This window comes from Uloborus diversus, chromosome 2 (genome assembly GCF_026930045.1).
Source record: "Uloborus diversus isolate 005 chromosome 2, Udiv.v.3.1, whole genome shotgun sequence".
NCBI classification, from domain to species: Eukaryota; Metazoa; Arthropoda; class Arachnida; order Araneae; family Uloboridae; genus Uloborus; species Uloborus diversus.
In genome coordinates this window covers 213,231,370-213,254,631 of record NC_072732.1, presented here as the reverse complement: position 1 = coordinate 213,254,631, position 23,262 = coordinate 213,231,370, and the positions used below count along the sequence as shown (strand labels likewise).

The 23,262-nt window shown below is 31.5% G+C and overlaps 1 protein-coding gene across 1 annotated transcript in view; it reads left to right on the top strand.

Moving 5' to 3' along the window:
* Window positions 1–23,262, top strand: part of LOC129217666 (kinesin-like protein KIF21A) — an 80,347-nt gene that overhangs the window by 51,506 nt on the left and 5,579 nt on the right. The window contains exons 26-34 of the mRNA XM_054851994.1: window positions 1,043–1,097; window positions 3,019–3,173; window positions 4,932–5,039; window positions 7,215–7,351; window positions 12,121–12,304; window positions 12,709–12,846; window positions 16,612–16,732; window positions 18,210–18,380; window positions 19,705–19,904. Coding sequence (XP_054707969.1) covers window positions 1,043–1,097; window positions 3,019–3,173; window positions 4,932–5,039; window positions 7,215–7,351; window positions 12,121–12,304; window positions 12,709–12,846; window positions 16,612–16,732; window positions 18,210–18,380; window positions 19,705–19,904 — 1,269 coding nt within the window. The remainder of the gene's footprint in view (window positions 1–1,042; window positions 1,098–3,018; window positions 3,174–4,931; window positions 5,040–7,214; window positions 7,352–12,120; window positions 12,305–12,708; window positions 12,847–16,611; window positions 16,733–18,209; window positions 18,381–19,704; window positions 19,905–23,262) is intronic.

The following is a 23,262-nucleotide window of genomic DNA, read 5'->3' as shown; positions in this document are numbered from 1 at the left end:
AGAAATATTTTTATATTTTTGCAAAGAAAAAAGTACTAAAAGCAAGGAAGTTTTAATTTCCAAGGGGGACTCACCCACCCCTTGCCCCCCTATATGGGCGCCCTTGATATTACGTGACAATAGGAGTAGTAAGATGAAGTGTGCCACTTTGTGACAAAGGGGAAGGGGGTCGAATATGTTTAAAAAGGTGTGACATCATTTAAGGACGGCCCATTAGTACTCCTTCAAAATCTCATTTTACTCCTTCAAAACTCCTTCATTTTATTTCTGAAATTAAGTATGAATCATGCAAGGTTCAATTTTATAATAGTGAATTGAATAACAATTTGAAGGATGTAACATTCGTCATTTTATTTTTTTGAAAAACAAAATGGAATCTTACTTAGGATAGGGGGAGGGGTTTGAAAAATTTTATGTGCATGGGGGGAGGGAGAGGGTCATAAATTGCCAAAATCATCCTTACGTAATTAATGAATGGCCCCTTATAATTTTATTATTTTTAAAAGATGTATTAATTTAGTTAATGCCATTCCTAATCATTATTTCATGTTTCTTTTCCTGTTCTTCCATTGATGGTCTTCACGGTGAATATGTAACATTGCATGTTTTCTATTCATATTTTTTGTAGCCACTTTTTTATGTTTGTTACTACACTTTTAGTAGTTTATCTTCTTATACTTTTGTATCATAGTGGTGATAGCTGACTAATAACTGAATGGCATGCTTGGAATTGTTTTGAATATTTTGTATTGGCAGTTTCATGAAAAGCTATCTGCTTTTTAAGATTCTTTCTTTTCAAATGAGGTCTGATTTTTTTCTCTTGAGAACAGATTGCAAATCTTCTATTCGGCAGTTAAGTGTTTAAATTCAGGAAAGTTATGTGTTGTTTCATTTTTATTGCTTATGTTGTCTATCAGTTTGCGTTTCTTAAAAATTATTTTTTTTTGAAAATGCATGTTGCAAGCATAGTATTGTATTTAGTTATTTTTCTTTTGTTTTGCTTTTCATTTCATTTGCAATGTGCAACAACTTCACATTATAGTATGCGAAGTACTTATGAAACTCCAGTTGCAACTGAATGGACGAAAAAGAGAAAGGTAAGTCGTAAATTATTTAAATTCTCTTTTTTTTTTTTTTTTTTAAATTGAAAAATCCTGCATTATATATTTTCTTGATTTTTCTTTCCTTTTAAATGAACCTTATTAGAAATGAAAAAATGCCTTTGTGCTGAATGTTAAATTTCTCAAATTTGCTAGAAACTACAGCCTTGTGTTTCGGGATTACTAGGAACCCCTTTTTCAATCCAAAAGAAATGAGCTTCTGAATGACAAGACTTTATCAGATGTCTTTTCAACTCTACGCTCACTGCTTTTTCATGAAAAAAATAGGTTCCTTGTATCTCTGAAACAGTTATCTGCAGTTTTCTGCAAATTTGTGCAGTTTAACTTTATAATAATATCTTTTACTACTTTTTTATGGTCTACTTTTTTTTGTCTAAGTTTAACTATATTGATCTAAATAATAGTTCTTTAATTTTGTGCTTAATTAATAATACTAACTAAATAATGCATAACAAAAAGCATTGAAAAGGTAAATAAAATATGCCAATGCTGCACAATATTAGTTTTCTTGTTAGTAGATGACAGAACTAAAAAAGGGATATTCATGAACAGATTTCTGTTCATATCTTCTTTACAGTCAAATGAAAGTAACATTATCTGATCTGAAAAAAGAAAAGAAAAGAAAAATAGAAAATTGAATACATGCACATCAGGAAGTGTCCTTAATTTTAGTTATTTTTTTCAGAAGAAAATTATTAAACATGCTGCTGAAATCTTCATATTGATTTTTCATGGGAGATTACCAGTTTCACACTCCAATCTTCCTTCTGATTTAGAGCATTATTTTTTGGTGTTGCTCCTCCTGGAGATCCTAATTTTCTCAAAAAAAAATTTTTTTTAAAGCATTTTTGCTGTACTTTCTATGTGTTTAGAAACACATTATTATATTTTTAATTTATCATTAAAATTTAGTCATGGGTCTCAAGAGGTTGTTTCATACCCATACTTTTTTTTTCTATTCTCTGAGTGACAGAAGTTATGAACTGTTTTCAGTACAGTAGAAAAAAATTTAAATTGATGAACAAACTGATTTTTTTACAGATTGACTTTTGCCAATCAACAATGCAATTTTAGTTTACTTATTTATTAAGTTTAAGATGGAAATAGAAAATATAAAAAAATAACTAAACTGAAATATTTCCTCTTAATATAAATTATTAGAGCAAAAGGAAATATTCTAAATATGTTAAAAAACAAGGTCATCATTCTTTATTTATGTGCTCTTAGCTTGTTTTCCCCAATCTTTTCAATCCTTTTTTAAATAGTTGCATAATAATTGTTAAATATTGTAACATTCCACTGAGAAAATTCAATCAAGAAATAACTTTCAAAATAATGATAAATTACACTAGAGATGAGATTTATTTTGATACCAAATCGTTATGTTTCATATATCCTCTGAAAGAAAGTTTAAGTATACGTTGATTTTTTAAGTATGCATTAAAATGATGACATAGTATCAGCCTAGCCTTTTTAATGTAAGAAGTGGGACACGATACTTAGTAATAATAAAACCTAAGAAGCATGAACCAATGCAGTGGACTCAATCTGAACACTCCCTAATGTGAACACCCCATATTCTGAACACATTTTGATGGTCCCAGAAAATACATATGCATCCAATCTATCTTTATTAATGAACACCCTCCATAATCTGAACACTTTTGTTCTGTCTCATTCGTGTTCAGAGTATTGTGAATAATATTTTAGATCCTCGCTTTTTTAAATTTTACTTTTTAGTGCTTTTTATTAGATTTTTCTGTTCATAAGTGCATATGGAACTCATTTACATTTTGTGAGTTTATAATGTGATTTAAAATTCTTTATAAAAACTGGAAATATTATTTATGTGAATATGTACTCTTAATGATCCTTTTATTTTTGTATCGACCTGTAGGCTAGAAATATGTTTGTCACAAAAGAGCAATTGCTCTTTTCTACTGCAGAACCTCAGGATAGTGAGGCATATAATAATGAAATAAATAAAACTTCCAGTGTTCCACAAAAGCCTGCTATAACAATGCAGACTGGAAGGACCAATGGAGACTTGAAGTAAGTTTTTTTTTTTATGTGTATATATAATCTATTATATACCACATATTTTTTCATGAGTCCCTTTTTGTGTAACACTTTTTGAATTTTAGAAATTTTATTTTGTAGAAAAAATTTACTAATATTTAATTTGTATGTTGATAAAAAAGAATTATTTTACCGATGGATATGTCAGAGTCCCATTTTTGAACTTCAGAAGTGAAAATTCACTGAATGTTTTATAACTATAATATATTAAGAAATATATGATAAAATTTAAGAACAAATACTATTTGAATGTTTTCATTTATTTTTAAATATGTTTTTGAACAAATACAGTCAATTCTCGATAACTCAAATCTAAAGGACCTACGGAAAACTTCAACTTATCGGAAGTTATCGCTAGTTTCGATTTTTGACATTTTAATATTGAAAACCATCAAATATTTTAAATAATATGTACATATAACAGACAAAATTACAGAGCTTAAAAGCTTTTAAGCACAATATGCACAGTTTCTGCGTGAGGAGTTCTGAAGAAGAAATTGTGTCTGGTCTTGAACTTCTCCAGCCATCCAGCACTGGTATGGAAATTTTCTATGTTCAGTAATATAGCAAAATTTGTTGCTTTTTCATGCAGCAAACTTCTACTTATAGAAATGGCATGGTCTTGAATTCGATACTGCTGGAACCACTTGAATAGTGCTGATTCTGCTTCAGGAAAGGTGCACATCCTCATTTGTTTCAAATTCGGATTCATGGACTCGTATCGCTTTTGAAGTTTCTCTTTTAATATCGTTGACAGAGTATTTTTAACCATATTTCAAAGCATTATCTTTTTTATTGTTGGATTCCTTTCAATGTTATAAATAAGATTTACTTTACTCTTTAATTCAAAGGATTTAGCTTTCGCTTAGACATCTAAAGAATACTCTATCTCTCTCTCGGAAACTTATCAGTAAATGATTGAACTAAAGAATGAAAGTTAACGCATCTTAACTTAGGTCAGCCTTTGAATAGAGGTACAATAAGTTGACTTGGCAACTTGACACCTTAAAAGCAGATTCATAGTCTAGCAACATGTCTAAGTGTAAACAGTACGGTACAACAAAAGAAAGCAAGCCATACTCATTTCTGCACGTGTAACTCCTTTATTGCACATTGGCTCAATAGGTGTTCTCCTTGCTTTAGATGTCTATTGTGCAGGAATTGCAAGTGAAGGTGAATGAATTTTTCTCCCATAGTCACTTGAATGATTATTATTATTTTGTTGTTCTTTTTAAATAAAATTCAAATCATCTTTGAAAAAACTTCAAGATATTGACCATAATTAGCATGTAATTAAAGACAAAGGGATCGGGACTTGATAAAAACTTCGAGTTATAGTAATATTTGAGTTATCAGACCGAGTTATCGCGAATTGACTGTATATCATATTTTTCTTCTATATATATATATATATATATCAATTTTTCCAAGTAGGAACATGCATCTTTTTTTTTGTATTAAAAACTACCATACAGTAAATTTTTGAGATTTTTTTTTCATTAAGAATGAAAAAAATATTTAGGCCAGATGATTAAAATTCAACAATTAGTATGATTATCTCTTTGTAAATTTTGCTTCTTTGACAAAAGAAGCCTTCATATTCTTACTATTTTGTCTTAGTCAACATCATCATTTGTCTTTGATCTATTGATATGTTTCTAAACTTTTATCAATTTGTTACCTGTGTAATGACTACCTGTTTCATAGCTCTAGTTTCTATATATTTTTTAGTGATAAATCAAGGTCATATGTGATATTACCAGCTACAGATCAAGATGCAGAGATCAATAAGTATTCAGAATTATTATCTCCATCAGAAACCAAAGTGATAAACACATTGTAAGTTTTTCATTTTTTCATGGGATTGATTGTTTTGTTATGTTATTTTTTGTTGATTGGTCTGATTTTCAGGGTTCGTGCAGGTCATGGAAATCCTGGAAAGTCATGGAAAGAATTTAAGCCAATTTTAAACCTGGAAAAGTCATGGAAAATTGAAATTTTCAATCAAAGTCATGAAAATTTATTTAAAGTCATGAAAAAATGTCCTAGGCAAAGAAAAAACAACAATAGCTCTAAAAGCATTAGAAATTTTGAGTGATTTAATGCACATAAAGCTTATAAAACTGGAAAATTGAACAAACTGAATTTTGAAATCTCATTGTATCCACTTCTGTAGCAGCCGCTCGTCTTTTTTTGCAATATGTTTTTATTGCTTAGACATCACTCATTTTGAATTTACCATTATTTTATATTCTATTTATATTTTATATTCTGTATAGTAGCGAACTTGCACATTCTTGATTTTGCCACACCCAGTCAGAATGACGCAATTCAATTGTATCCTAGTTTATTTCTATCACTCGTAAAAACTTCATTATTAAATTTATAAGAGTTTATTGTAATTTGTTGAAGGTTTTGGAAAATAAAATAAAGATCTTTAGTCCGTCGATAGAATAGAGAAATAGGGAATTCTAATACCTACTCTAAAAAGGTAGTGCTCAACATACGGCCAGCAAAACGAATTCATGCGACCCACTGCTACTTTCAATGTCAGGAAGCAAACACTATGTTCTGGAATTTCTAAACCTATTAATTTATATATATTTCAAAATGTGAATTTCAATCAAAAGATTTATTCTTAGCGGAATATTAATTTTTTTTTTTAAATTATAAATATCTGGTTTAGAAACATGAATTTACTAGAATGACTTCACTTTAAGGAACCAAATTATTGTCAAGTTATGTAGATGATTAAATGTACAATTGATACTAAAAGGCAACTTTTGAAGCAAATGTTATGGAAACTTTGTAATGACTCATTCAAACTTTGTCTCATTCATTATCATTCTGCCTGTTTTTAAAAAGACATTTAAGCATCATTATATTACATTCACTGTATTTTTACTTTACTTAAATTTATATGAAGAAGACAATACTTTAGATTTTTAGGTTACATTGATATTTTGTCAATAACAAGTAACTGCTTCGATGAGGTAGTGGTTTTCACATAGAAATTTTACCAATGCAGGGGTGCCCATCTAGGCAGGGATTGGAGGGGGGTCATGGCGCAGACTGCTTTATTAAAATTTTTAGGGGGTGTTTTAAAGGGTATTTTTCTCATATTTGGGAGGGCTCTGACTTTCGGGGGAGGAGTTCACGCAATATTAAAGGGGGTGCACCCTTGCCCTTGAGGAAAGGGGCATCCGTGGCTAATGCTCATTTCCGAAAAAATAAGACTTAAATTAATGAATAATTTGCTTGTTTCTGAAAGTTTTGGGAAAATGTGATGCATTTAAAAATTAGTCTGTTTCAAAGCTTGATTTTTATACAAACAAGTAAATTTTGGAGCCGTTATGTTCATTGTTATCTTTATCTTTACTAGTAATAAAGCTGAAAGTCTGGATCTCTGTTACTTGCATAGCGCCTAGACCGTTTGGCCGATTTTCATGAAATTTGGCACGAAGTTAGTTTGTAGCATAGTGGTGGGCACCTCAAAGCGATTTTTCGAACATTTGATTTTGCTCTTTTTCTATTCCAATTTTAAGCCCATTTTACTGAGCGATATACCATAACATGGACAAGTAAATTTACATAGTATGTTGGTGAGAAATTCATTGTCCATTATTTGTAAATATACAGGCGAACCAAATTACTTTTTAATTTTCTACGACAGGCAAAGCCATTTGGGTACCGCTGGTATTATTATACTTTTATGGTCATTGTTTGGTTTCTTTTTAAAGGATGTAGTCATTTTTTCTCATTATTTTAAAGAATCTAAACTGATCCTTCCTTCCCTGATCTTCTAAAATGAAATAATTATGGAAAATAAAAAAAAAACTCTTATTTTTTCTTCCCTGTGACAAGCACAAAAGTTTATTTCTATCACTCCAAGCCCGATACAAAAAACTATTTTATCTACTTTAAAATTTAATTAAATCTTGAGAGCTATAGAAGTTCTGGTCATGTGGAAATGTTTTTTTTTTCTTGTGTGAAAGAAACTTTTATTTCTTGCAGATGCCAATTCAAGCCATGTATTGATAGCCATGAATCGCAGAACTCGAATTTAGTTCGTTCTCACATTATTGATGGGCATAATAAACCTGTTCTGTGCGTTGAATGCACGGATGACGTCCTTTTTACTGGCTCAGAAGGTATGTAATTCATATTTAAAGATTCTTCCTATGTCTCTACTTGCTAATTGTAATGAATGTTTTATGCTATTTTAAGTCTGCGTTTCCCTACCTGTGGTATGTATATCACAACTTGGACTGGAAGTAGTGATTGCAATTAGGGGTGCCTACCCCCCAACAGCAAGAGCACACCCCTTCCAAAGCAGGAGTCCTCTCCCCAAATAATGAGAAAAATACCCCCAAAGCACCCTCCCTCCCTAAAGATTTTGACGGTGCAGTCTGTACCAAGACCCCTCTTAGGTGGGCACCCCTAATTAGGGTTGTCCTATTTTGTCCACCCCGGAGAAAACCTGGAAAAAACCGTCCCGGACAAAATGTCATTTTGTCCACGTTTTCGGTAAACTGAAAGTTTTTAGTTTAAAATTTGAGGTTTGAAAAACAATAATTATATAGCTTCTTCCTATTCAAGTAATATTTTAATATAAAAATAGCATACACATAAATATGTATATAAGAAATTGATTGACAAATATTTTAAAGTGAAAATGAAAAAATTAAGATCATTTTAAGTTCATGTAAGTGTGTATGAATCAAATGAGTGTTTATAAATTATAATGCATGTAATAGCATTTATAAAAACAAACACATCAGCTGTACATTTTGAGACATTTATCTGTGATGTGGAGGTTTGTTGCCCATAATAAATGCATTTATAAAATTAAAATGTAAGAAATAAGTTTTTAAAGGTTAGAGTCTCAAAACATTAAAATCATATTTAAAAAGAGAGAGAGAGAGACTACCTGATAATTAAAAAAGGAAATGTTGACATGAAGTGAAATCTGTTCTTGTAATACAAATGTGATGATCAGCAGCTGGCTCTGTACCCAGCTAGGCTGTTCCTAGTTAATTTATTAGTTCCCAATAAAGATTAATGGCTATTTTAAAGCTATCTACCCTCTTGCTCATTTTAGTCCCTTTTGATACACTGTTCTGAGGACCCACAACCCTACTAAAGTAGTAATTTGTATGACATTAACATATCCATAAAAACATGCAGAATACATAAATATTTTACTCTGAGGTGGCATCAATAAAAACTCGAAAAATATAACAGTAAAATGTTTTTAGTCTATAAGTCTTTGTTTTGTATGTATGTCTTGAAGCATTTCATTTGACTTTTCCATTGAATTTAATTTCTACTAAAATTGTAATATATAATATTGTAATCACAGTTTATTCACATTGTTAAATTTTATTACTTTTATGCAAATTATGATCTAAAATTAGTTGCACCAATGTGTAATAAAAATTGTTTTTTTTTTTTTTTGGATTTATTAAATTCTAAAGTTAGCAATCATTCTATTTTAATTAAATGATTAATTCATAATAGATAATGTATTAGAATTATGCACTAATTTTATTACATCATAACAATAAGTTTATGTATGGACAATGAGTTGATTTTTCATTTTGTCCATTTTGTCCACTTTCTTCCGGCGTTCCGGACTTTTTACAAAAAAATTAACAAAATGGCAACCAAGCCCCTGATTGCCGGAGTTGTTTTGTTGCTATTTCATAATTTTACATGAAAAGTGCATTAACGATGAAAATTTATTGTGAACAGATATAAAATGAAGGAACAAATGTTATAATGAAAAAAATCAATAATATGGTGAGAGACATAATTCAAACTTCGAAACGGGCAAAGTCGTTCTTTCTCAAAGACGTAACTAGGTCATTTTCGAGCAGGGGCAACACCTCGTTTCGGTGCCCCTCCCCCCTCCCCATAAAAATAAATATCAAAAAGTTATTATTTTAAATTAGAAATATAAATTAGGGCAGTGATAAGGAGACCGCATGTGTTGATAAGCCTGTAAATGCGTATTTTACGTAGTTATAATTTTTTATACTGTTTTATCACTAGATTGCATTTTTTTAAATTTCGATTGTGGGTAAAAATCATTAAATATTTCATTTATTATTTTGCATACGAAGTTTTTCATCGAAAACTATTTTGTGTTTCCACTAGACAGTAATTAACAACTTTATTTTTTTTTTATCAGGTGGCTCTGCCCCCTGCTCGTTGACGCATACCAACCCTCGAAGATTGCTTCGCAACCTTATTTGATTTGCGAAGATTTAAATCGTCTGTTAGAAAAAAATCAGATTGAAAAACACGTTATGAGTTCCGTTTCGAACAAAATGAAAAATCCCCTCTCCCTCCCATAAAAATTAGTTTAAGTGAAGAGCTAATTTTTTTTAACACAATCCCACTCCTACCCGAAAATATAAAGATAATTTGATTAAAATATGCATAAGTGAGATGATATTTGAAAAAAATAATTGCTTTGAAGAGCATTTTCCCTCATTCCAAACTAACTTGAACCAACTTACACAGCTATAGGCGGTGGTGCTGAAGTGGCTCCTGAGCATTGCAAAACGGCAGTTTTGTCCGTTTGAAAAACTGCTTTTAAGTTCGTGGTCTCTAATAATATATTTTGCTCTTTAGCTCCGGAGTGAACATAGGACTTTTCGCTAAAGTAGAAACTCTTATACCTGCTGTTCTAATTTGTTGATAAAATTGTTACAAGCTGTATTTGGTGCAGAAAAAATCATTTTGGAACTACATGAAATGTTAAGGGATGTGAGAAATCTTTCATCCCTTGAAAGGCAATTTATGTGAATTTTTAGCTTAAAAAATTAATTGCAAAAAAAAAACTAATTAGAAATTTACAGTAAACAACCCCAGGTTCAAATCCTTGGGGCTCGAGGTAATTTTATACAAAATTTTAAGGCTAGGTGCTCTGAGGTCTCCTGGACGCACACAGGCTTCTTTTCACAATTTCTTTGACGTTACTTTTTTTTAATGTATTGAGATGCTGATTTAAAATTACCACTTTAAATGAAGACAACAAAACAGAAATGTTTTCAATTATTTATTTTTAAGTATTAATATTATACCATGAAGAAATTTCTAAGAACAATAACAGTATTCAACAATATGTCGCAATAACGTGTGAAATAATTTTTACTCCAATGAAAAATTTAGTGGGCTTTTTGTTTTTGTTTCTTACGTGAAATTAATTGAATATTGCTACTCTACTTAGTATATAGATTTTAATCCGACAACTTACAATAGCTCGAATTGAACAGATTGTCTTATTTAAACAATACCTTGAAAATTTTATATGCAACACATTTTAAATTGTCGCAATCTGTATAATTAAATATTTATTATTACAAGAGCCAATTTTTTATAAAGGACGCACGTTCCCCACCTCTGGTATTTAATTATATATCTGAAAAACATTTTTTAGAAAAACAGATACCTAATGTGCTTCATATCAAAATTCTTTCTATTAACCTTTAAAAAATAAAAAAAAAATTTAAAAAAACACACACACACAAATCTTAAACATATTAACATTACATGATTTCAGTGAGTTTCTTTCCAGGTTATTTCCATTTACAGTACAACCTTATTTATCTAGACTAACTTGGACCGAAGGCAATTTGAAGAAACGAAATCCGGATGGTACGGATAATAAGCAGTAATTAATTCGCAAATAAGAAGATTTATCTTTTATTAGCAGGGAAAAACGATCTTTTGCAGCAAAATTATATAGAATTGTTACTCGCAAATACTTGGTCATTAATAGTTCAGCTGGCAGTGATGTCAGACTGACACTCCAAATACGTCAGGTAGGTCATTAGATGACTATAATTTGTTGCACGACCTGTATATAGCAGTTGTGTATTTAATCAAAATAAGCGAATATTTGGCACATTTATAGTTTCGTTCTTACTATCATTTATTTAGAATTATCATTTTAGTGAATATATTTTTTAACTCTACAAATTTGATCCGGATAAGCCATACGTCTGGATAAACGGGAGCCATATAAATGAGATTCTACTGTAAATATAAATATGCATCAAAAGTACCAAAGCAAAATTTAAGAGGTGTAAAAATTAGTTGATTTCTAACACATTAATTGAAGTAGATGATTTAAGCATATTTAAAATATTGTGTGGGTGGCAAAAATATGTCGAAACTAAGTCTAAAATTTCTCATTTTAGCTGAATTTATCTCTAAAAACTTTAGTATTTTCTAAACAAAAATGGTCTTCACCCCATACAATGCGAGATTTTCCCCCAAGAATGAGAAAAATTGTAAACTAAACTATGCCAATAGAAGAGTGTAACGCTTTTCCCTTAGGCCAATGGGGTAGACAAGCTCTCGTCATTGTAAATGACAGGAAGACATCATGTTGGCAGCTTTATAACGTTTAATTGTATAAAAATGACATTTGAGCATTTCCGCTGTTTTGTACTTCTCATAGCTTTACTCCTATATTCCTCCTCCGAGAGGGAGGTTCTTTAAATAAGGTATAACAAGTACTAGTCACTCTAAGAAAATACTCTCATGCTATTTACTGTGCCATCCTCGCTCTCTTTCGGTATTTACCACTCTTTATCCCATTAAACCATGCAAGTTTTATGCCTGCACTTGCACTGAAAGTTTTTTTTTTTTTTTGACTTCTAATAATTTGTTCTTTTTTTTTTACAAAAATATTTGAGCATTTACTTTGTCAGTTTAGCGCCCCTAAAATCTGGCGCCCGGGGCACAAGCCCCGTCTGCTCCTCTCTAGTTACGTCCCTGTTCTTTCTAATGATTTGTTCTTCAGAGGCTGGTTCATTTCTTTCACCCATGCATTAAATTACTATTATTATTGATATATTTATTATTATTATTATTATTATTATTATTATTATTTTTTGCTCTTCAGATTGTTCAGTGAAAATCTGGGACCTAACAACAGGTACAGAGATACAAACCTTAAAGGATCATCCAAGTGGCGTGGTAAAAGTTGCTTACTGTGAATATACTAGAAAAGCATTTAGTGCCTCATCTTCTGTCATCAAAGTGTGGGATGTTCGTCAAAATCCTGCTTCGGTTGTTCACACATTCTGGTAATTTATCCATGTTCCTTACTATAGTTGGTAGAAAAACACTACATTCGCCTGTATGCATCAGAGAAAAAAAAAATACTACTTGAGATTTGAATACATTTTATTCCTGATGTAAGTGAAAAGATAATGATTAATCTTTGCCAAATTAATGATTGAGAAAATCAACAAATTTCTAGCTCAAATATAGCACAATGATTTGAAAAGACGTTTTAGGTATTTTAATTCTTCAGACAAAGGAGTTCCTAATTAACCTCAAAGCACATGTCTGCATTTTTCCTTTTTTTTTAAAAATTTGTCCTTTGATTATGTTGACTTTCTCGTTACTTGTGCTATGTATGGTTCATTGTTTTCCTTGAATTGTTTTAAAAAGGAATTAACTAATAGTCTCATTGATTTTATCGTAGGTCTTCACCCCAACAGAAGAGAGTTCATGACCCAATTTTGGCATCCGAGTATTTGATAAATGACATTGCTCTAAATCAGTATGGTACTCTTCTTTACAGTGCTACCTCTCGAGTGGTGCAAATCTGGGATTTAAGAATGTGAGTATGGTTACACATTTTATAACTGTAACAAATGATCACTTATTGAATTTCCATCATTCATTTTCAGCACTGAAGGTCAGGTGAGGGAAAGTGGTCAATAGTGTAAAGTGGTTATAAATCAAATAAAGAGCTAAATGTTCGAGACAAAGGGGAAAGAATGAGGGTAAATTTTTTATTTTAGATTTTGGATATTTTCCACTAGGAACTATATTCTGAATTCAAAATGTTGTTGTTGGCAGTATTTTATTTCGTGAAAAAATTCGTTTTGTGTGCACATGAAACATTTTAAAATCTGAACACCTCTTTTAACTTCTTTGTAAAATTTTTAGAAAAGAGCATTTTAAAAGGGCCTTCAAACCATAGAAAAGCGCAAGAGAACCTAGCTGTTGCCTTTACTGATGGTTCTTCAGACAAATTCCTCAATGGAGGTAGAGCAGGCATCCTTTTCACCCTTCCAAGCGGAGAAAAATTCAATCTTAAAACTAACACAGGATTAATTTCCTCTAATTTCACCAACGAACTTTTGGCAATCAATGAAGCTATAAATTTTTATGTAACTAATTCTCAAGCTGTAGATCTTGCTTAGGGACTAGTTGTCTTCTCAGACTCGAAATCAGCTTAGAGGCCATCCGAAATGGAGAGACAAACATCACCTCCACCATAAACAACTTCCTCGATCGTATGCATTGCAAAGGGAAATCTTGCGTGTTGCAGTGGATACCCACACATGTAGGCATTGAGGGGAATGAGGGTCGGACGCCCTGACTAAAGAGGCAGGTGGTCTTGACCAACCTCTCCCCACCATCACACTTGCAGATGCAAACACATTGGGACAAGATGCAGTCTTCTAAACCAACCCTTAAAGAAGAAACCTTGGATAACCGACTTCGACTTACCTAGAGACATCACGACCACACTGGACTGACTTAAAACAGAGCATAACAAGGGAATGAAAATACTTCCTGACGGACAAGAACTTATCCAGGGTTTGTACGCTCCTTCAAAACTCCTCCAATACTCCTTCATTTTGGTTTGAATTCCTTCAAAACTTCTTCTTTTTTAGTTCAAGACTACATAATTTGTCTCTATGACAGTAACTTAAAATACTTCAATTGACAACTTAACATCATCACTAGGGCAAAGCAGGGTTGGCAAAAACCCGGGGTTTTTTTAAAAAGCCCATGGACCCAGGATTTTTTGGGTTTTTTTAAATAAAACCCAAAAAAACCCAACTAAAGTTGGGTTTTTTAAAAGAAATGTGGGTTTTTTTTGTCTTTTTTAAGGAAAATGTGGGGTACTTGTAGCATATTGTTGGCGTAACTATATGGATCAAGTGCAAAAATTGTCTTCGGGTAAAAAAAGCTGGGAAACTAGCTAAAATTCAGCGTTTTCTGAAGAAAGGTATAAAAGACGAAAAAACCCAAGAATGGTGAAGTTTCAGATTTTTTAATTTTCATTATTACCAACAGTTAAGGCTAAACATTGTTACTTCTCGAGTGATAAAATCTATTGTTCGTTTGCAATTACAACATTTTTTTTTTGCATTTTACTTTATTGTATTTCATTTTGTTATGCAAAACTACTGTAAAACCTCAAGTAGTTTAAATCCCTTTTTATTGAATACCGGCTTAATCAAGACATTTCTTTGAATTTTATGTTGCCTGTTTTTCTATTTCTGTGTACAGAGTAAGAAATATTAAACTTTTTCGTAAGACAATGAAAATACTGTACCTGTTCTGTTTTCTGTCGACCGTTTGAAAAATCTGTTTACTTCTAAAAAAATATACCTTGTGTTTATTCCAGATTTGTGACGTGTTGGTTAGCAGAAAAATAATTCACATGAAAGCCTTTTAACTAGATTAGTTTCCTCTGTACGATCTACAAATATTGAGAAAATCAGACGTGACAGGACTTGGTCAAGATAATTTGAGTTATTTATTGACGAGTTTAAGAAAAAAATTAAATACATTTATTTAAAATCTCTGAAGTATATTTTTAATGCCGTTAAGAGTTAACAAATACTATTAAAGTTCAAAATTCATTTTTTACGTTAATTGTCTGTGGTGAAGATCAAATAAAAAAGAAGTTTAAATTGTGAAAGTATTTAAATTAATAATTTTTTTAAAAACTTCTCAGAAAATTTTAAAAAACCCAAAAGTGGGCTAAATAATGGGCTTTTTTAAATGGGTTTTTTCAAAAAAACCTATTGGGTCCAACCCAATTGGGTCCAATTGGGCCAACCCTGGCATATTTATGATTTTGATGTAGTAATTTCGTTGTATTTTTTCATAAAGATGTGATTTACAAATTGAGCATAGGAGTCATAAAAGTTGAAGGTGAAAATATTATTAGATGACTAAGACATTTCATAAGTGAAGTAAAACATGCTTAAATGGTACTTAGCTGTTTTTTCGAGTTTTATAACTATTGCTTTTCCCTCCATCACACTCTCAGCAGCAAAAGTCAGTTTGTCTAATTATTATTTAAATATTGAAAAATACATAAGTAGATGTACTATATTAAGCAATTGTATTAAAGAAAACAATTGTTTAGTAAATCGCAGTTCTGACAATGTAAAAAGGGTCATCCATGTTTGATGTCACAACTTGAGGGAGAGCCAGGTTCATGAAATTGTGACAAGGGTAAGAGAAAGAGTGATAAAAAGGGACATCACACAGTTGTTACAACACTATGTTATGACATGTGACGAGGAGTAGTAAGGTGAAGTGTGACATTTTGTGACAAAGGAGAAGGGGGTCAAATACGATGAATAAAAGTGCAACACCATTTAAGGACAGCCCATTAGTACTCCTTCAAAATCTCATTTTACTCCTTCAGAACTCCTCCAAAAATCCTTCATTTTATTTCTGAAATCAAGTACGAACCCTGTTATCCCTACTGCAAGAACTGCCCAGAGACCCAACTCACACCAGGACACATCTTTGAATGCCCAAGCATTACTGCAGCGATCTTGAAACTCGGCTTGCTACCAGACATAGATCTACTGCAGGAGACCCTCCACAGTCCTGAGGCACCGAAGCTGATGGCTGTGGTCCCTTTGTCCTTCAACAATATTTAGCACAATCTATGGACACAACATCATCATGTCACTTAAATATTAACTTTACTAACCATTTACTGTCTTTAAGGGAAACTGAATTAAATACAACTGAATTTAAATTTGATATAGTATAAATATGTTTTTACTAATGTGATCATTGCACATTGTCTTACAATGTATAGTCTACTAATGGTACCTGCACGGCTTTGCCCGTAGTAGAACATTAAAAGGTCTTTTGGTTTGCCTGTACATTTACAAATAATGTGTGGTGAATTTCTTGCCAATTGGCTTGCCCATGTTACGGTTCCACATTATGATAACTTGGTAATTTACTCGTCCTTCTTATGACAATTTTGTTCGGGAAAATGGTCTTAAAATTGGAATAGAAAAAGAACAAAATCGAATTTTCGAAAAATCGCTTCGAGGTTCACATCCCCATGCTACAAACTAACTTTGTGCTAAATTCGGCCGAACAATTTAGGCGCTATGCGCCTCACAGAGATCCAGACTTTCAGCTTTATTATTAGTAAAGATTATCTGTATTGATTCCAAAGAGGCAAGGGTACAAATGTTTGCTGAGAGTTTTGTAAAAGGTCTTAACAAATATTTTCATTTACTTTGTAATATTTATTCCAGTAACACATATTAAGTGTTTTTATTGTTCATATAATTTTATAGTTTAAATTGGCTTTGTTTTCTAGGTTTGAGAGTGTAGGTGCTCTCAATGTTGGTTATGGAGCAAATGTGCTATCTTTAGCTGTGACTGATGTTGAATTTGAGAAAAACATGATTGTCTGTGGCTCTGAAGATAAATCAATCAAGGTAATTGCTCAAATTTCATGCACAAAATCAAATAAACATTATTGTATAATTATGAGATATGAAAAATATTTTGCAGGAGTATACTTACAGTTACACCCCTCTCCCCTGACATATTGCTTTAAAAATTCCTTTAGTTCATGAAAAAATAATATAAGCCATGAATATGAAAACAACCTGCATATGATGATTTCTGTATTGCAAAGTAGCAAGAAGTTTTTGAGCTATTAATCAATTCAGTGCTTGTTAATTGGCTACAGGTGATAAAACATTTTTTTTTTCTTTAAAATTAGGTGAAACCAGAAGTTCAAGCTACTAAACTTCATTGTAGTGTTTTCACTTTTGTACGATCTACCCAGAAAAGTGCATTTATTACCTTATTGAGAAGTTAATAAACTTGGGTTTCAGAAAGAATTTCCTAAGTTTTTGTTTAATTTTAGAAATTTTCTCTTAACTTTTCAATGCTGTTGAATTATGCTAAGCAAAATGTAGAAAACATTATTTTATGTTACGTGTTATTTAATGTTTTATGTATTGTGTTTAAATTTTAATGCCCTTCAGACTCGATTTTATTATTATTATTTTTACCAAACTAGGGTGGAGGAAGTGATTTTTTTGGGAGGGAGGGAGGGAATTTTGAAACATTTCACTTTGTCTTTTTTCTCAGTACTGTAATATAAATTTGAATAGGGAAGTTTTCGATTTTTTTCAATTTTATTTTTATATGACAGAGTAATATGTATGAAAATCATATGTGAAATTTTTTTTTGCAATACGATAAGTAGATTTTTTTAAATTAATTTTTAAAGTTCAAGCGATTGTGACCCTCGCTTAGCTGACAAGGAGAAGCCAAAGGAAATGCAGTTGGCTTTGTTTAAGACGGACTTTCTAGAACATTAAACCTCTCATCCTCTCGAAAATATTCAAATACCATCATTGATGTTACTTGAGGAAGATTATTAGATTGTGCTTTAACGAATCCAGCCTGCATAGTGTGTTCAAAAGGATTATTGAATTTCTGAAAAATAAAAATATCAGCACGCTCAAAATGTCGGTAGCAGAAACAAGGGATCTTCGGCAGAAGGCTGCCCATTAGTGCCCTGTGACGTAAGCTCGTGACGTTTCAGAAGAGCGCACTTTTGGGCTTGAATTTTTAAAAATTCATTAAAAATCCATCATGGTGTTTTAAAATTCGGCGGTGGTGAATTTTTTAGTTTTGAGGGTCAATTAACAATAACCAATAGTCAAAATAGGAACATTTAATAGGTTGCAACTTCCCTATTGCAACTCCTCCTTTTCCCTTGAAAAAAATTATGTTGATTTTTTTTTTTTTTTTTTGGTAATTTGATTGTCATGAAAAAAGTTTTGCCTAAACTTTCAAAGCATTGAAACTATTTATCCAACCTGTATCTCAAATCTATTTGTTGAGTTTGTTTTTGAAAAATCTTTCAATACATGTTTTTTTTTTTTTCTTTTGCAGGTATTTGAAATCAAAGAACAGGATTTTGGTGTCCATCAGCCAAGATTTAGCCTTTCTCCTCCCCATTATGATGCAGTTGAAGCTTTAGCTATTTATGATAGCTATTTATTCACTGGCTCCAGAGACACATCCATTCGAAAATGGGATTTGCATAAAAGAAGTGTTGTTCAGGTTAGTGTCAGGAGGAATATTAGGATTTTTGTGCTCTCCCAAAGAATGCAACTGAAATGTGATTTCTCAATTGTCAAAGACATTGAGAAATTTTCTTTTTTAACTTTTTATAAAGTATCTTTTGTAATGCACATTTTAAAAGTAACAATTGGTTTTTTCATTTCCTTGTTGTCTTTTTCCATTTATTAACAACTGAAATAATCCTTATTGTCCTAAAAAAGGAAGCTTATGTTAGTGTCAATAATTGTTAAATTATATATTTTAATGATTTCTTGGTGATGTTCAAAAAATAAACCAATGTGTTGAATAATCAATGTAATTAATATACGTTGATTCAAACCAGCTACTATTCTATTTGATTATTAAATTCACTAAAACATTTTGTAGTCACTGACAACTTTTTTTTTTTATTTGATGCATGAAAGAGAGATGCAGTTTTCTCTCTAATTCTCTCAATATGAATTCAATTGCTCTTTTTCTCTTACTAAGCTTTGTAAATTTCCATGTGGCAGAGGTTTTCCCCAAAATAAAACTAGTTAATTCTTATGATTACAAAAAAAAAAAAAAAAAAAAAAGACAGTGAAGTATGCAAACATTGAACCAATTAACAAAATTGTTATTAAAAAAAATTCAATCCCGAAATTTTTGATAAAATGGCCAAAGTAGCAGTCAAAGCTAAAATAAAAGAATCGAATTGAGGACTTAAAAAAATAGAATTTTGAACTTTTCTGTTGGAATTCACAATTACTTTCTGGCCAACAAACTGCTTTGAATCCTTCACTATTCCGTCTTCTGGAATGAAAATTTCTAAAAAAGATTTCAAAAATGAATTAATTGGACTTTCTTCTGTTCATTCAGAAAGTAGGTTAGCATTTCTTTCTTTTTCTTCTGTGTCAAATATTTGGCTCTTTAAAATCAAATACACTATAACCTCGATTTAACGATTGTCAAGGGACTGGAAAAAGTCATTGTTAAATCAAGGATATTGTTATATCGAGGAGCATAGACACTTAACACAGTCAAATCCGGACCAGTAAAATGTATCATTAAATTGAGGAAATTGTTAAATCTGGTATCTTTAAATCGTAGTTATACTGTATATGGAATAAACTCAATACATTATGTTTTCACTTATAATCTGTGGGAAAAGGACCTTTATCCCCTATCTCATTATCTGCATAACCAAAATCCTATTTAGAAAATCATAGTGATAACTATATCATAATCTCACCTTAACTTATTACTGTTATTTTTTATGTGTGTGATGAAGACTGTTTTATTATTTGATTTCTCCCTTCAATTATTGTTGAACTATTTTTTTCAGACTGTACAGAAAGCTCACAAGGATTCAGTATGTTCCCTTAATATACTGCAGGGTGGCGATAGCTTTGTTAGTGGCAGTTGTTCCGGTTCCTTGAAGCTGTGGACAATGAACAGGTGTTCTCTGATAGAAGAGATCAAAGCTCACAAGTCTTCCATCAATTGTATCACTTCCAATAACTCCCTCTCCTTCACTGCTTCTAGGTATTCTTAGTAATTATATCTTTTTAATGAGTACGGTAACATGAAAATATTAGGGCACCTGTAGTTGTAGAAAATAAGAGACTTTTGTGAAAAATTGAAAGTCCAATTTTTGTACTGTGTATTTTAGAAACTTTGTGAAATTTTAATTTTGTTGAATAGACTACCTTATTTATTGCGGTTAATCCATTCCAGACTGCACTGGGTTAAGGGAGTTTCCACTAAGTAGGTTTGTTATGTAAAATGGAAAATATTTATAGTCAGAGTTTAGAAAACTTATAATTTTTTAATGTTTTAATTCATAATTAGAGCTTTCTAAACATGAAATATTTTTTTAATTTGTACAGTATCAAAACTGCTTTTGAGATCTCTAAAATCTAATCTACTGCATGTTATTATAAGTTATTTGTTATAATCTTTGATTTATTTATTTTATTGTGTATTTCTTTCCTGATTTCAGCTCTGAAAGACAAAGAAATGTAAATATTTCATTATGCTTTCTGCATTTTGTAGCTCTCCTTTTTTTGGTAGCTTCTGCAAGTAGATTTCCTCTTATATAAATAATGATAGTAACATACGTAACAAAACTATTATAGAGGGTATTTGCGCAGTTTAAAACAAAAATTCTCATGAAAATAGAAATATTCCTTCAAAATCCTAGATATAATCTTCTTTTTTAAGAATTTTTAAAACATTATGAAGTATTATTTTAAGTTATGTATTTTGCTTTCCTTTTCATTGTTATTTAATTAAATAAAAGGTTAGAAACATCTTTAGGTGTTTTTGTAGTAGAGTGAAACCTCCCTTAACGGACACTCCCGAATAACGGAAATCTCTAATTAACGGACATTTTTGCAAGTCCCAGTCCCTCGATATAGGCCATTCCATGTAATTCACTCTGAATAACGGACCCTCCGAACAACGGACAGTTATTTCACAAAAAACTTCCCTTGCGATCGTAGCATTTCCGTTTTTTTTTTCTTTTCACAGAATATCTTAGTAACTGCTTGCCTTACAAAACTTTTCATCCTCCACAACTGATACCCCCCCCCCCCCCCCCCCGTCATTTCCTTATCACTGTTTCTTAGAATTAAAAGGGTGGTAATGGGCAGAGGCAGCGATTGGGGCTTAAAAGTTGGGGGCAGAAAAAAAAGAACTGTAAGACATGGTACTTTTTTCGGGCAGCAAAAAATGTAAAAGAAAAAAAAAGTCATAATTTTGTTACGGCTAGTTTTGAGAGCATTGAAGCAGATAAGTGAAAACTGATGTCAGTCTAACAATTAACGTACGTTTTTCTTAAGATTTTAATGAATTTTGTACACAATAACTTTTAAAAGTTAAGTTAAAAAAGAGGAAACTGGGTGCTTTTTCTAACTGGGGCTCTCGGGAGATGCAATTGAGCAGACCGGCGCCGGTAGTAGTCGGCTTTATGGCGCCGTGGTTTTGTTGGGTTGTTTAATTTTTGTTGGTAATGCAAAAAAGAGATATCAAACTGTTTTAATTGACTACTTTAATTGATTAAATGCTTTTTAAGACAAGTGGGTGCTGTCAGTATACTTTTATTAAGAAAAAACAGATTAATTACGTTTGACGTAAAATGTAGTAAACCTTTCGCAATTGTTTCGATTGTGTTCTACAAAGGGAACAACAGCCCATTTTGAAAAAGGTAAATTAAGTAGTTCCTCCTAATAGTGGACACCTGCCAATAATGGACAAAACTTCTGGTCCCTTGACTGTCCGCTATTCGGAGGTTTCACTGTATTAAGGTAAGGAAATAGTAATTACATTTTTCCTTGCAATTTAAATTTTACACTGTAGTTAAATTTTTATTTTTTTTCATTGCTGATAATTTTTTTGCGTCCTTAAATGGGTTTTGACTTTATATAAAAATTAACAACTATCAATTAGTTTCGAGATGAATTTTAGTGATGAATTTAACGTTTTGAAAAAATTACCCATATATATATACTAGTCGACCCGTGCGGAACTCCGCACTGTGCTTCGAATCGCTTTATAAGGCATTTCTTTCTTTAAAAATTTCAAAGGAAGAACATTATGAAGAAGAACCGAAAAAAAGTAAGCGCAGAAGAGAAGGCATGTAATTTAAAGACATCAGTAACAAAACCTCGTTAAATACAACTTTGTGACAATTTGATCATCGCTCAACTGTTGGTCGTACATATTTTCAATGCAAACTTAAATATCATTAAAAGTGTGGCTGAGTAGTGACTCGTGAAAAAGCAATAATTGTGCATGTGAAAAAACAGGTTGTGGCAAATACAGTCCTGCCCATGTGAGCATCTGACGGGAAAAAAAGAAACATTAAAGAGATATTTATTCGCACGGATTCGAATTGGTGCCATTCTGATTAACAGCCCGACACCACAACAAACCTAGCAATGGCGCCTTCCTTTTCGAAAGTTATTCATTGAAGGAATGCGTAGTAAAAAACAGCAAAAAAGCTTTTTGCCAAAAAAAAAATAATAATAATAATAAGATCATGCTTCTATGTTTTGTCATTACCCAGCATGATACGATTTAAAATTTTTCGTAAAGCATGGAATTTGATTAAAGAATGACGAAGATCTCACGCAGCGATTGAAACAAACATTCTAGAGAAGTAATAAATTAGATTGAAAATAAGTGTTTTTATCTTTGAATATTGAACTATTTCACAGGGAAGGTTGCTTTAACCGTTACGGCTTAAATGCCCACACGTGTTTCTTTTTAAATCGAACACTTAAAATTCAAAACCAAAACCAGTTGAACTGAGTCCGTTTTTTAAGTGTAATTTTTCGAACGTAGAGAAAATGTATTTTTTTTTTCAGCAGAAAGCAGAGGAGTAGAAAATGATTTCTTGCTAATGAAGTTGATAATAATTTTAATGCTTTATATCGTATTTGCGCGAATAAAAAAATTAAAGGTTTACTGGGTGAAACTCGTAGCTTTAATTTGGCGTAGTATTTTTTCATTTGTACAAAAGGCTGAACACTGCTATTAGAAACATCTACATTTCACCATACAATGAAAATGTTTTTCTGTACAAAAAGGACTTCCTTTAGGTAAATCTGATACTTTTTTTATGTTTATATTATGCTGAGTGATCTGAATGTAGTCAGAGCTTTAAAAAAAGGAAGAACACCCTTCGATTAACAGTCAACGTATCTTAATGATAACTGTAGCTTGCATAACGGAGTCGAAACACCAAGTAGCATTCCCACTTCATTTATTTTTTTTACGTGTGTATGTTATGAGTACATGTAATGCGTAATACTAATATAAATTTGATAATATGTCGAAGAGCCCAAGCTTGCCCGAAGTTCATATAGTTTATAGCCGAACGCTCTACTGAAAAAAACTT